The 13643-nt window shown below is 55.4% G+C and overlaps 1 protein-coding gene across 2 annotated transcripts in view; it reads left to right on the forward strand.

Annotated features, from left to right (window-relative positions):
* Nucleotides 1-13643, forward strand: part of RUNX3 (RUNX family transcription factor 3) — a 29588-nt gene that overhangs the window by 7778 nt on the left and 8167 nt on the right. Inside the window, exon 3 of one of the 2 annotated variants that reach the window (XM_023219620.2) lies at nt 2783-2887. The exons of the other annotated variant lie outside the window; for it this stretch is intronic. Within the exon in view, the coding sequence (XP_023075388.1) occupies nt 2783-2887 (105 nt within the window). The remainder of the gene's footprint in view (nt 1-2782; nt 2888-13643) is intronic. 2 annotated transcript variants of the gene reach the window in all.

Consider the following 13643-nt stretch of genomic DNA (forward strand, 5'->3'; position numbering starts at 1 on the left):
GGAGGGAAGGAAGGAAAAAAAAAAATTAGCCAGGCGTGGCGGCGCTCACCTGTTGTCCCAGCTACTCAGGAAGCTGAGATGGGAGGATCACGAGCCGGGGAGGGCCAGGCTGCAGTGAGCTATGATCATGCCACTGCACTCCAACCTGGGTGACATAGCAAGACCTTGTCTCAAAAAAATAAATTAAAATTAAAAATGCCTACTTTAGATAAAGTAGATAAAGTGACCAGGGAAGGCCTGACTGAGAAGGTGGGTGACCTGAAGGAGCATTTTAGTAAACTTTCAAATGCTGCTGTGGGCCCAAGGCCCTGTGACAGGGAACTGGGGCCCGTTAGTCCTCCGGGTCTGGAGTCTGGCCCCTAGGGCTCTGGGCTGTCTGCCTAAACTCCCCATCATAACCAAGAAGGTGCTGGACAATGCTGGCAGGGTCAGAGGCTCAGGGACCCCAGGAGAGTGCTGGGCTGGTTAGAGGAGGAAGGGGTCCAGGAGAGAAATGACCTCAGAGTGAGGAAAGGCAGTAGGGGGTGTTCGGGCAGGGAGCCTGAGGCGTCTGCCTGGCACTTTCCTACACCATCTGCACTTTCTGCTTCCAGAAATCATGCAAAGTGGCCCTGTGACCTGGGAGTGGGAGACCAGGTCTATTCTGACCTGGGGCTCCGGGGGCAAGTGCAGTCAGAATTTCTATCCCTGCCTCAGCCGGCTGGCTTAGGAAAAGGCTTCCAGAGAAGCCCCTCGTTTCCCAGTTAGAGTCACACCTCAGTGGGTCTTGAGCTTTAAATTCCCCCTGGTGTCTCAGAGGGCCTTGAGTCCTGGCGACCTGGCTGGTTTAATTTTGTTCTGGATTCTCCTGCCTCTGGGTCTAGACTTTTCACTTGATCAGTTGACCAACAAGTACCCGGCCGTGCAGAGAGAACTGTGAGATTCTGGTCTCCACCCTGAGCTTCACCTGCAACATGGGGATGTTGAAACCTACCTGCTTACCTTGGAGGCTTGTCAGGGGGACACCAGAGGGATGCGCTTGGGCAGCCTCCCTCGGTGACCATCCAGTGCCAGCCCTGGGATACAGGTGAGAGTGTGAGACCATTGGCCCCTACCCACAGGGAGTTCCCAGACCTGTACATGGGATCCAGAGGCAGGGATAGGGGGATAAATCTGGCTTGCGGGATCTGCAAATCTCCCCCACTCCCTGCCACCAATCTCACAGAGCATGAGGCTGTGGATCATAATAGAGAATAGGGTGAGAGGAGGACTTTTACCCAGACCCCTAAGCTCCCAGACACATCAGAGAATTCACTGTAGAAAGTAGAGAGAAGACTGTTGAAAGTAAATCTTCATAAACTGCTTTCTACACGGAGAAGCCTGTCTAAACATAAAACGACAGAAGAACAAGAAATAGAAGTGAAAATGAAAAACCGCCCGGCATGCGAAGGCAAACTGTGCAGGCCGGTGCCCCTGGGAAACTGATGGCCACAAATATAGCATGGAAAGTATTAATAAGCTTAATATATAGCAATTTTTAAAAGGCACTAAAACCTTCACAGGAAACTAAAAGAACATGAAGCAATAATACGTGTTGGATTATGATGGATAATAATCATATAAAAAGTTTCAGTCTCACTAGTAGTAGAAGAAAAGCCAAACAAAATCAAGAGCGTGTAAAAGATCTTCCATCTTGATAGACACGTCCCTGGGGTGTGACGCAGCCTCACACGCGAGGGTGACGACTAAATCTCTCCGGAGAGTCATCTCACTCCAAGAGGGATCAGGGCCCGTAATATGTCCCAACCCTCTGCTGCCGTGAAATCACTCACCGCTTCTTGGAATCTATTCTAAGGAAATAAGCAGAGATGCAGACAAAGATTTTTATAAACAGAAGGTCACTTTCATTTTATTTTAAATGGTAAAAAAAAAAACCAAAAAACAGTATTTTAAAAGTTTTTTCCCCTCTCAGGAATTTTGAATGGAGACTTTGGAGCCAAATGTCTATCTAAAAATAGAACAACATTCTGGAAATAACAGTTGTGTCTACAGAAGAAATGTCTGCAGCTCCCAAATCAGTCCTTTTTCAGCTCCAGCTGCACACATCAATAAGAAATTAGCAACGATGTAAATACCCGAGAGTAAGGAGGTAGATAAATAAAAGATGAGGCTTCCTTGAGTTGAAATATTTCGCAGCCATTAAAAATGAAGTTTATGGAGTTTTAATGACGTGGGAAAGTACTTCTGATGTGATGTTAAATGAAAAAAAAAACAGTATGAAAATCTGTGTTTTAGTAGCACTGCAACTGTGTAAATATACAAACCCATACAAAAAGAGCTGGAAGGGAAAACGCCGAATGGTAACGGTGTCTATCTCCAGCAAGTGGAACCGTGGGAGGATCTTTTCTTCTTTGTTTGTATTTTCTATGTTCTTGAATTTTTCTACAAAGATCACCAATTACTTTCAGAAAATAGAATATACCCATCCTGCTCCCCGCCGTAAAATCGTGTGGGTTTCTGAATAGAAGAGACAGCAGAAAGGCCAAGAAGCGGGGAACGTAAGCCAGGGTGGCCACGGCATGGGGCAGAGAGGTGACAAAGTTGGCGTCAGACCCCCGGGCCTTGAACGCCAAGCCCAGCAGCTTGAGCTTCACCCAGAGCCCTATCTTTTGCCCAGGTTGAAAGAGGACAGAGTGCCCCTTCTTGAAAGTTAGGGCCTTCCAGGGTAGGTACAGGTGGGAGAGCAGGGTATTGTGGAAGCTCCAGGTGCCAACTGCCTGCCTCTATCCCCCACTCTCCCCAGGGAAGAGTTTCACACTGACCATCACTGTGTTCACCAACCCCACCCAAGTGGCCACCTACCACCGAGCCATCAAGGTGACCGTGGACGGACCCCGGGAGCCCAGACGTAAGTGCCACCGAGCCCCCTGAGCCCCTGCATGGGGGAGGAGGGTCCAGTGAGGGAAGGACGGCAGCTAGGTCAGACAGATGGAGCCCTCCTGGGGGTCTGCAGTCCTTGGCTCTGTGCACCCACACACTGCGTGCCTGCCAGCAAACCCCTAAACCCTCCGGGCTTAGCATGAGACTGTGGGAGGCCAGCGAGGAGGCTGGGAGTGGAGATGACTGTCCATGGAGACTGCTCAGGAAGTCAAGGAAAGGAAAAGGATGGAGAAAGCTTTCAGATGTGGCATTTGTGGGGTGTTTGTGTGTTTCTGGATGGAGGTTGGGCCAGGCTTGCTTTACTGTGCCCCCAGCTTCTCTGCCAGTGGCTGAGGGATGGGTGGAGGGCAGGAGCGATCAAAAATCAAGGGCTGGCCTGGATGTGAGGTCAGGTGTCTTCCTTGGAAACTGGGTCTTTGAATCTTAGCGTGTGACTCGCTCAGGTCACCCAGAGCCCTGGCACCCGGACCCTACGAGCAGGAAGTTCTGGTCCATCGAAGCAAGTTTGTGTTTAATTCTCTCTGCTTGCTGAAGGTCAGATTAAGGCTGGGGAAGTGGGAGGGTAGGCCGAGGCTCTGTGTCCGCAGAATGAATGAGTGAATGAATGAAACAGAGGCAGCCAGCTTCCTGAGCTCCGTCCCACCTCCCCGAGGCATTTTTCAGCTTGGTGCACTGAGGGTTGGCCTGCCGCTCTCTTTCGCAGAAATGTGACCCTTTGCAGTTTAGAAGTCACTATTGAATGGGATCTTCGGGACAGCAGAGCCAGAGGGGTCACCCAAGTTCTAGTGAGGAGAGAATCCAGGCCTGAGGGAGTTGGGTACCTGAATAGGACCTAATGCTGTGCAAGGTGCAGGAAAGCGCCCCAGGCTTCAGTCTTCCCAGACGCAAGATTCTAGGCTGAGCAGGCCTGGGGCAGGAGGCCTAGCCCTGGGCTGACCCCTCCCTTCTTGGGAGTCAGCTGGGCCTGGCACCCCATCTTCCAATTCCTGGGCCCATCCCAGCATCTGGCCACTTGGGAAAGGCTTGAAGCTGAGCCCAGCAGACCTGGAAGAGTCTCTCTCCAGGGCTCTCAGGGTCACCTCTGCCAGCCCTGAACCCCTGCACACATCCTCAGGCCTGCACGGTCAGCTCCCAGCCAGCACTTGCTCTGACCACACTCCTGCTGGTTCCTTCCTGCTGAGATCAGACATGGACCAGCCCATGCTCTTGGCTTTGGGCTTCATGACCCTAGGCAAGTCATGTCTTCTTTGTGGCCTCAGTTTTGTCATCTGAGAACTGGATCAGTGACTCCCAGAGTCTCAAGGTAGTGATGGCTGGGAAGCCCTCATGAGCCATAGACCACCATAGTGCAGTGGGCAGGTTGCAAGCCAGCCTTCCTGGCTGTGGGACCTTGGGCTAGTCATCTCCATGCCTCAGTTTCCTGAACTGAAAAATGAGATTCACACAAGCAACTACCTCATGATGCTATTGCAAGGAAACAATGGCTAAATCTATAGAAATCTCTTAGCGGTGGGGGTTGGCAGGTAATCCGCCACTTCAGCCAGGGCTGTTATCTGCAGTGTGACCTAGGGCAAGTCGCTGACCTCTCTGGGCCTCAGCTCCCTCCTCCATGAAGTGTAATGATGCCACCCACCCTGCGGGCCTGGAGATCAGGGGCGACGAGTGGACAGCACATGGCCATAGCACAGAGGGGTCCCATGAGTCACTGGGTCAGCAGCGTTCTGTTGTCCTTGGTACCCAGGCCCCTTCCTGCACTCCTACCACCACCATTAGTCAACGGTGAGCTCTCTCATGGGCAGCAGCTGGGTGGCTGCCTTGGTAATAGAGCTGGAGGCATCAAGTCTCCATTGAAGGAGGTGGCAGCCCTGCCCTACGTCTCCAGGGGCAGGGTCAGCTTGGACAGGAGCCACAGTTGGGCTCAGGGTGGGGATGCAGCACTCAGGAGCCACTCCAGAAAGAGGGGAGCACCCAGTTGGTAGACGCTCAGGACAGGGGTCTTGACGCTTGGTGGGAAGATCCCAAGGGACCAAGCAAGGTTGGCACCTCTGAGAGTGCTCCATGCTCAGCTCAGCCCACCCCAGAGCCACCCACTCTGCCCTGCTGGGGCCCCTGGATGAGCGTGGAGACTTAGCCCTGCCTGTGGGAGATTCCAGCGGAATCCCCTGCCTGCTTTTCCTTGCCTGGGTCTCCCAGACCTGAGATGGCCCTTTCTGGGGTGAGCTGGGAGGTAGAGGGGTGACTCAGGACCAGGCAACAAGAGGGAGGGACAGAGGCTGGGTCTGGAGACCCGCGGCATCAGAGGCCAGGCTTGCTGCACCACCTGAGACAGGTGGCCTCCCTCTCTGGGCCCCGGCAGGGGCTGGATCAGTGGTTTTATTTACAGAACAGAGCAGAGATGGGGTTCGGGGGGGGCAGTCTACTAGGTCCCCCATCCTTAGGACCTGCCTACTCCAGTCCCCGGCATATCCTGGCCTTGATATGAGGTCCCCCCCATACCCTGGGTTGCAGCCCCACTCCTTTGTCTTTGACCTTGGACAAATCCTTGGCCTTTCTGGTCCTCAGTGTCCCCATCTATAAGAGTGAAGGGACCAGCTCGGTGGCTCCTGGTCACTGAGCAGCCTCCTCCCTTGTGCCAGGCCCTGTGCAAAGTCCCCATTAACTGCTCTCCTGGGCAGCTCCAGGAGAGGAAAGAGGCCAGGGCGTAAAACCTCTTGCCCACAGTGACCGTCAGCACACCCTGGGGGCTCCGACCGGGGTCTCCGGGAAGTGAGGACCACTTGGAAGGGCCTTTTTGCCTCAGTGTGCTCAGCTGTCAAATGGCTGGTATTGGTGTCTGCCTGGGGGAGTCGTGGTGAAGGTTGACTGGGTTGACCATGGCCTGGCCCCAGGAAGTGCCCCACAACCTTCGTGGGTTGTTCCAGGCCTTTTGTGCTCCTGGACTTCCTTTCTCAGCTTTTTTCCTGTTTTGCCACCTCCGACCCTCTGAAATCTGAGCCTGCTGTGGGGTGAAGTGGGAGTAGGGGCTGGTTCTGGGAGCCAAGGACTGGGAATCTGTAGATCCCTGAGGCCGGCTGTGGGTTCTGTGGCCAGGTCGTTCCCCTCTGGTGCCCTGCAGAGCGTGCCCGGCCTGCAGCCAGGTGGCCAGCTGGGTTTGAAGGCTGGCTTGGTGGCTTCCTGCCTGTGTGGCCTTGGTTTCTGAGGTTCTCAGTGCTGGTGTCCCTCAGAGTCACTGGGGGCTGGTTAAGAAGCAGGTTGCTGAGCCGTGTCCAGGATCCCAGCAGGAGGGGCTGCGACACCTGGCAAGTCTGGCATGGACCATGGTGGGGGAACGGACCTCACTCCCACCTAGCCTGTGCCCGTTGCCCCCTGCCCTCCCTCCCACACCCTGCTCTGGCCACGCTGGCCTCCTGGCTGGTCTTTGAACTTGCCAGGGACACTCCTGCCCCGGGGGCCTTTGCACTGCTCTTTTTTCTACCTGGAACACTCCTCCCCGGACACCCCCAGATGCATGGCCCACTCCTTCACACCGTAAAGCCTCTGCACTTCTCAGCAGCGCCCCTGTTTCAAGTGGCACACACACAGCCTTCCTCACCTCTCCGCTTTTCCTTCCTGGCTTTAAGGTCACCCTGAGCACTTACCACTACCACCATCTAAGGTGCTACCTAGTTCGATAATTTGTTTCATTTGTTATTCATTGCTCCCTTTTTGTTTTGTTTTGTTTTGTTTTGTTTTTTGAGATGGAGTCTTGCTCTGTTGCCCAGGCTGGAGTGCAGTGGCAAGATCTCGGCTCACAGCAACCTCCACCTCCCAGGTTCAGGAGATTCTCTTGCCTCAGCCTCCCGAGTAGCTGGGATTACAGGCACACGCCACCACCCCCAGCTAATTTTTGTATTTTTAATAGAGACAGGGTTTCACCATGTTAGCCAGGCTAGTCTCGAACCCCTGACCTCAAGTGATCTGCCCACCTCAGCTTTCCAAAGTGCTGGGATTACAGGCATGAGCCACTGTGCCCCCTATTGTTTATGCTCTACAAGGGCAGAGTTCTTTTCTCTGGTTTGCCAGGCCTTGGTATAGCTAGACCCCGGGAATGCAGGCAGGAGCCCTTCATAGCTGCTCCATAAATCGTTGATGAATAAGCAAATGATTCATTAATGTCATTTCGGGTAGTGCGAAGTCCTATGAAGAAAAACAAAGCTGGGAGAAGGAGTGGAGGGTGCAAGGGATGGGACAAGGGGTGGGGCAGGGAGGCTGCCTGAAGAGGTGACCTTTGAGCAGGGGTCTGAGGTGAGCAGCCAGCAGAGTGTGGCTGCCGAGGGTTTGGCATGGGCAGGAGGAGTGACTCTAAGCCCATAGTTGGGCCTTTGAGGGCCTTAGAGTTTCTGCAGTTTCTTCCTGGGCTGAGGAGAGGCAACTGCTCCAGGTCCCTGGCTCCCAAGACCCCCACAACCGCCAGGAGTGTCCGCTGGGCTAGGGGCAGGGTAGGGGAGTCTACCCAGCAGGAGGGAAGGGGTTAACCACAGACCTCCCGGATTCTCCTAATCAACCCCAGGCTGCTGGAAGCCCCACTTGCAGCCCTGGGAGGGAACCGCTGGCCTCCCTGCCCGCTGGCCCCCGGCCAGCCCATTTCCCTGCCCAGCCACCGACCCGGCTTTCATCTGCTCACAGGGGGCCGATTCACAGCAGACCACCCCAGGCCCGGCACCCGCCTGCGATTCCGCGAGGCTGTTAAGAGTCGGGTGTAAATCTCCTGACAGGCCGCAGAGCCGGCCTCGGGCCCGGCGCCCCACCCTGCTGCTGGGCAGACAGTGGCTGCTGTGTCTGGGTCACAGCCGCACCAGGCGGCCAAGAAGGCTGCCGAGTGGCTTCAGATGGGTGAAGGGCCTGGTCATTGGAGCCCACACTGTCCCCAGCACACGATGCTGTTCTTGTGGCCCTGCCCGACTCTGCTTCTCCCAAGAGGCTGAACACTGAGCTGGCCTCTTGCCTGTCGGACCTTACGGCCAGGTGACCCAGCTCTTCTCTCATGGAGGTCTTGGGAAGCGATGACCTTAGCAGCCGAGCTCCGTAGAGTGTGTGACCTTTCCAGGTTTGAATCTCGGGGTGCCACACACCATGTGACCTTGGCTGTGTGCCTCCACTTTCCCATCTGTAAAACGGGGGTGATAGTCACAGCCTGTCAGAGGGATGAGACCCTTGGAGACGAAATGCATGGCCCACCTTACACAGTGCATGGCCCACCTTGCACAGTGCCTGGCACATCATGGATGCCTGCTGAAATGGCTGCCACTCCTATCATAGGGGCTTGTGTTGGGCCTGCATGGAGGCAGGGGATAACCCTGATGGTCTCTTGGTTTCCCCAGAGGCACCTGGTGGGGGTGGGACCCCAGGCTGGCCAGGCTGGCGGTGGTGAAGGATTCCCTGGGGACAGTGGTAAAGGAGCCCCAACCCAGAATCCAGCCCTGGTCCTCTAGCTCCCACACTGTGTGACCCTGGTGAGTCCCCAGCCTGGCTGGGGCCAGCATTCCTGCCCCCTCTTTGGCCTTTATCATACGCCGGTGAGGTTGGTCACCCCCACGACACAGATGCGTCACAGAGGAGCTGTTTGCCTAGGAGCAGATGGCCAAGTCAGAATGGGAGCCCAGAACACCTTCCTCGAAGGCCGAGGCCTGGTGGGCTGTGCAATTGTGGAAACCTTTCCTGACCCTCGGGGGTTAAAGGTGTGATCCGCATTTTGCAGATGAGACAGCTGAGGCCCTGAGGGCAAGACTGGCTTGCCCAAGACCGTGACCACTGGTGGGTGAGAGCTGCCTGGTATGAGCTTGGGGCCACTGGGTCCTTGGGAGGGGCAGGCTGGGATCTGCCCTCCATCAGTGAGGGCCGTGGGCACTAATCCAGGCCATGCTGGAGTTGCTGTCTGATCTGAGCCCAGCAGCTGGAGGCTGGCAGCAGCCAGGACAGGCCCTGAGGGCCAACACGGGGCTTTCCCCAGCTGTCTCCATCCTCTGCTTTTAAAAACATGTGGCCTGTCCTCCAGCTCATCGGCACCCTGAGGGGTGAGACAGTGTGATAACCCCTTCACAGATGTGGAAACTGCGGTCCAGAGGCAGAGAGGGACTTGGTGGGCTAGAGCAGGCTTCGATTGGAAATGGCACTCTCAACCCTGAGCTTCAGAGCAGGGAAGGGCCCCAGTGGAGTCCACTGAGACCTTCTCATCTTCCTCTCCCAAGTCTTATTCTCCTGGGCCTGAAGACGGCCGCTCTGGGCCCTGGGGCTGGACGGGGCCCTAACACCTATTGTGGAGTCCTGATGGTCAAAACACAGGCTCTAGGGAGAGCAGGTGGCCTTGTGTCTTCTGCATGACCTTGAGCTCACTGGCTGTCCAGAGCCTCAGTTTTTTCACCCACATGATAGGATGGTGGCAGACGTTACTTAAGAGGATGTTGCAAGGCGAAACAAGACGGTGCGTGCCAGCAGCTTAGACGCTGCCGTGGAGGAAGCGCCCAGGGAGCATCTGCTGCCGTTTTGATGACTTCCACTCCTGCTGGCCACTGCTTTAAAGGGCAGTCCTAGCCTGCAGAGGTGCGATGGGAACTCTCTTGTGGGAGAAAGGGGACTTCCTGGAGGAGGGGCTCCTGGACTGGGCTTTACAGGCCAGGAAAGCATTGCTGGCAGAGGCTGTCCTGAGCTGAGGCTCTGAAGACTGGGGGGCAGAGAATATTCAAGAAATAGCAGGAACAGTAGCAGCAGGAAGAAGTGGTAGTGGGTGGGCCCTGGGTCCAGCAGCCCTGCCTTCTTTTCTTTCTGGAGCCCCTCTGACCACCGGCTGATCTTTGCTACCTTAAATCAGCGACTTTCAAAAGGAAGGGGCCTCAGTGGGCAGACTGTACAGATGGGAAACTGAGGCGTACCAGGACTGGGCCCCAAGTGACGGAGTGGGTTAGGGCCAGAGCTCCCCACGCAGCTCTCACTCTGGGTAACTGAATGAAAGAGGCTTTTTCTGAAGGCCATCTTCTTTCCTCAGGCACAGGAACTTCTGTCCTCTTCCCAGTGTGAGGGCCCCAGCCCCGTGGCTCTGAGACTCTCTGGCGCCCTGGCCACGTGGGGCTGCCTTGGCTCCCCTCTGCCCCTCCCTGGCAGTGGCTCCAGCGTTCCATAGTAACAAGGAAGCAATTTCCGAAGTGCTGCTGGACTCCCCTCCTCTGGGAAGTCTGCCCTGTGGAGGGCAAGGGAGCATATGGCGGGAGCATGGGTGCTGGGCTCAGATTACCTGACCCACAGCCTGGGTCCTGGAACAGCCACTCAGCGTCGGTCTCATGGTGAAGCCTCAGTGGCCCCTTCTGAACAATGGGAACAAAAGGGAAAGTGTCAGGAAAAGAGCCCTGGGCTTGGAGTCAGGGGACCCGGGTATGAATCCTGCTTTGCTGCTCATGCTCTGTGTTCCTCACATGACTTTGGCATCCTGGCCTCCGCACCCCAGTCTCCAGCAAGGGGATGATAGTTCTGCTTCCTTCGGGCATGAGCAGAGATAAAAGCGATGGTCATGATGGTGGTGACCCACGTGGCTAGAAAGTGTCCACACCTTAGGCCAGCACCTCAACCCACAAAGATAGTGTGATGGGGACACCGCAGCCCGGGGTGGGAGAAGGGAGTGTGACTTGAGTGAGACCACCAGACTACAAGTGGCAGGACCCGTCCTCGAACCCAGGCTGGCTGTGAACCCCGCCCTCTTCCGCCAGGCTGCAGGAGTAACTGTAAACACTCTTTGTACACTGTGTGACTCAGAAACAGGGGACTTTATTCTCCTGTGACGAAAGTAACAAGGCCTGAGGTTTTGCACCAGCCCTATTGGCTCCCTTCAAGCTTGTGGCTGACTAAGACACCCAGATCCTTTGCACTCAGGCTGTCGTCGCATCAGTCTGTGGTCCCCACGTCCACATGGCAGGCTTCGTGCCTGTTAAGATTCTTCTGCTCACTTGTCCCCCATCTCATCCACATCTCCCTGCCATTTCCAGTGGCCTCAGGAGCAAGGACAACATTTCCTCCAAGGCCTGTTAGGGCTGAGGACTGGGTCTGGAATTGGAAGCTCTGGCTGTACTGGGCCTGCCCTCCTCGGGGTAGTAGTCAGGAGCCTTCCACAAGGCACCCCTTCCCCATCCGCCCCAGGCCCCACCCATCCCACTTGCCCCATTCCCAAGGGCATCTGAGTTTGCAGCCCCAGCGCCCCCGGCTGAACTCGCCCCCAGGCTATGTTTTCCCCTTTGTTGCCAAGGGTCCCGGGAGTTAGGAGTGGGGGGCCTGGCCAGAGACCAAATGGTCTTATTCCTGCCACCAAGTGGCCCATGGATTCCTGGTCTGGGGCCTCATTGGAGGAGAAGGTGGGGCTCCCTGGTTCTTGGTGGGACTGGCTGAGCCCCTGTGGCTCCCAGGCCCCCTGCTTTCTTTCTGAGGCTCCTAGATGCCCGTTCAAGCTTCCAACAGGGATGCGTAGGGAGCTTGGGGGCCTACAAGTACCAGAATCCATTGCGTTCCCATTCTGAAAATCAGAAATCAGGCCTACACGAGGCCTCAGGCTCTGTCCCCTCATGCCCTACAGTGGTTGACAGTCTTTTCCCACTTTTCGAGTCCCCAGGAATCACATGTCCAGGCCCCAGAAAGCGCGGTGAGTTCTGTTTTACCTCCCACCTACATCTTGCCTCTTCTCCCTCTGCCAATCTAGAAAATGCACACATCACTCTAGACCCAAGGCCTTGGGCAAACCTTCTGTTCCCCCTTCGCCCCTTCCACATCTTTTTTTTTTTTTTTGAGATGGAATCTTGCTCTGTCACCCAGGCTGGAGTGCACTGGTGCAATCTTGGCTCACTGCAACCTCTGCCTCCCGAGTTCAAGCGATTCTCCTGCCTCAGCCTCCCGAGTAGCCAGGATCACAGGTGCCCGCCACCATGCCCAGCTAATTTTTGTACTCTTTTTTAGTAGAGACGGGATTTCACCATGTTGGCCAGGCTGGTTTCAAACTCCTGACCTCACTCAGGTGATCCGCCTGCCTCGGCTTCCCAAAGTGCTGGGATTACAGGCGTAGCCACCATGCCCAGCCCACACCTTCTTTTCTAAAGGGTCCCAGGTCCAGGAAACCCCACCCTCTGCTCCATGTGTGACCTCGGACAAGCTTCCTCGCTTCTCTGCAGTTGCAGTTCTCTTACTTGTAAAAGAGGGCCTGGCCACCCTGCCTGCCTGGCAGCCTCCCTCCAAGTCATGTGAGGCAGAATGGTTGTGACCATGTTAGGGTTGATCAGCCGAACCCTGGAGTGCACAGTCCTCGGAGGGAGCGGTCCTTTCCTCAGGTCAGCCCTGGAGAAGCTGCAGCCACTTGGGGGGGTGTGAACAGGGACGTTCCGGGGAGCATTGTGTGTAAGGGAACTAAAGGGGAAGCTTGGGAAGAACTGAAGTGTGAGTGGAGGGGACAGCGGAGTGAACTGTGCCTCCAGTGGCCAGCAGGAAGGAGGGATAGCAGTGTCATCCTCACCATTTTGCAGATACTGAGTTTGAGCTCCAAGGTGTGCTACTAAAAAAGCAAGTTACAGAATGACACGCCCAGGCTGAGAGCGTTCAAGGGAGTTCCATGAGAAACTTACTCTGTGTTTTTCCGTTCCTGGAAGACGAAAAATGTCTGGAAAGAAACTGGTCACAGTGGGGACTCTGGAGTGGAGCTTAGAGGGGTGGAAACAGCCTTACCTGTAATGCTTTTATTTTTGTAAATATTCATATGTTGCTTGTGAAATGTAAAATTAGTAATTAAAAAAGTGCGTGTGGTGGGGGAGGTCCCTGCAAGCTTGACGTCACTCCAGAAGTGTCCCTCGGCCTCAGCAGCCTGCAGGAGGGTGGGGGCCTGGCCACCTTGACCCTCCCAGCACCTCTGAGCCCTCGGATGTGAGACTGGGATTCTTCCTGTGTGGGCTCTGGCAGATAGGAAGTGGGAAATGCTGGCAGTTTTCTCCAGGTGTGACATCTCGTCCCCTGACCCCAGCTTCCAGGCACAGATGGCTGTCTAGTCCCTCAGGCAAGCCCCCTACACCTCTGGCCAGCATCCTGGTGGGGTATTTTTCTGCCAGAGGCCCAGAGAGAAGGCATGTTCTGGGGATCCCTGAGGGACTTAGGGCTGGAAAAGCCTGCAGTCCCATCCTGGGGCCACCTCCCATTGTTCTTGTAGACACGAGAGACAGTGTGCAAGGCAGGCTGGGATGCTGGGAGGCAGAGGTGGGCAGTACTCCGGGGTTCTCTCCCTGTCTCCCTTGGGGGCATGAGCCACTTTCTCATGTCTGTTGCCTCAGTTTCCTTTTTTAGATCTATGGTCCTCGTTCTGTTGCCCAGACTGGAATGCAGTGGTATAATCAGCTCACTGCAGCCTCCACTTCCTGGGCTCAAGTGATCCTCCTGCCTCAGCCTTCCCAGTAGCTGGGGCTACAGGCTTGTGCCACCCCCCCTGGCTAAGTTGTTTTTTTTTTAGATTTTTATACAGACAGGGGTCTCAATAGTTGCCCAGGCTGATCTCGAACTCCTGGGTTCAACTGATCCTCCCACCTCAGTCTCCCGAAGTGCTGGTATAGGCGTGAGCCACTGTACCTGGCCCTCAGTTTCCTCCTCTGCTAAACAGTGTGTTGTAGAGGTTTAGATTACCGGGTATTGTAGAGGTTTAGATCACCGCGTGTTGTAGAGGTTTAGATCACAGT

The sequence above is a fragment of the Piliocolobus tephrosceles genome, chromosome 1 (assembly GCF_002776525.5).
Source record: "Piliocolobus tephrosceles isolate RC106 chromosome 1, ASM277652v3, whole genome shotgun sequence".
In the NCBI taxonomy this organism is placed as follows: Eukaryota; Metazoa; Chordata; class Mammalia; order Primates; family Cercopithecidae; genus Piliocolobus; species Piliocolobus tephrosceles.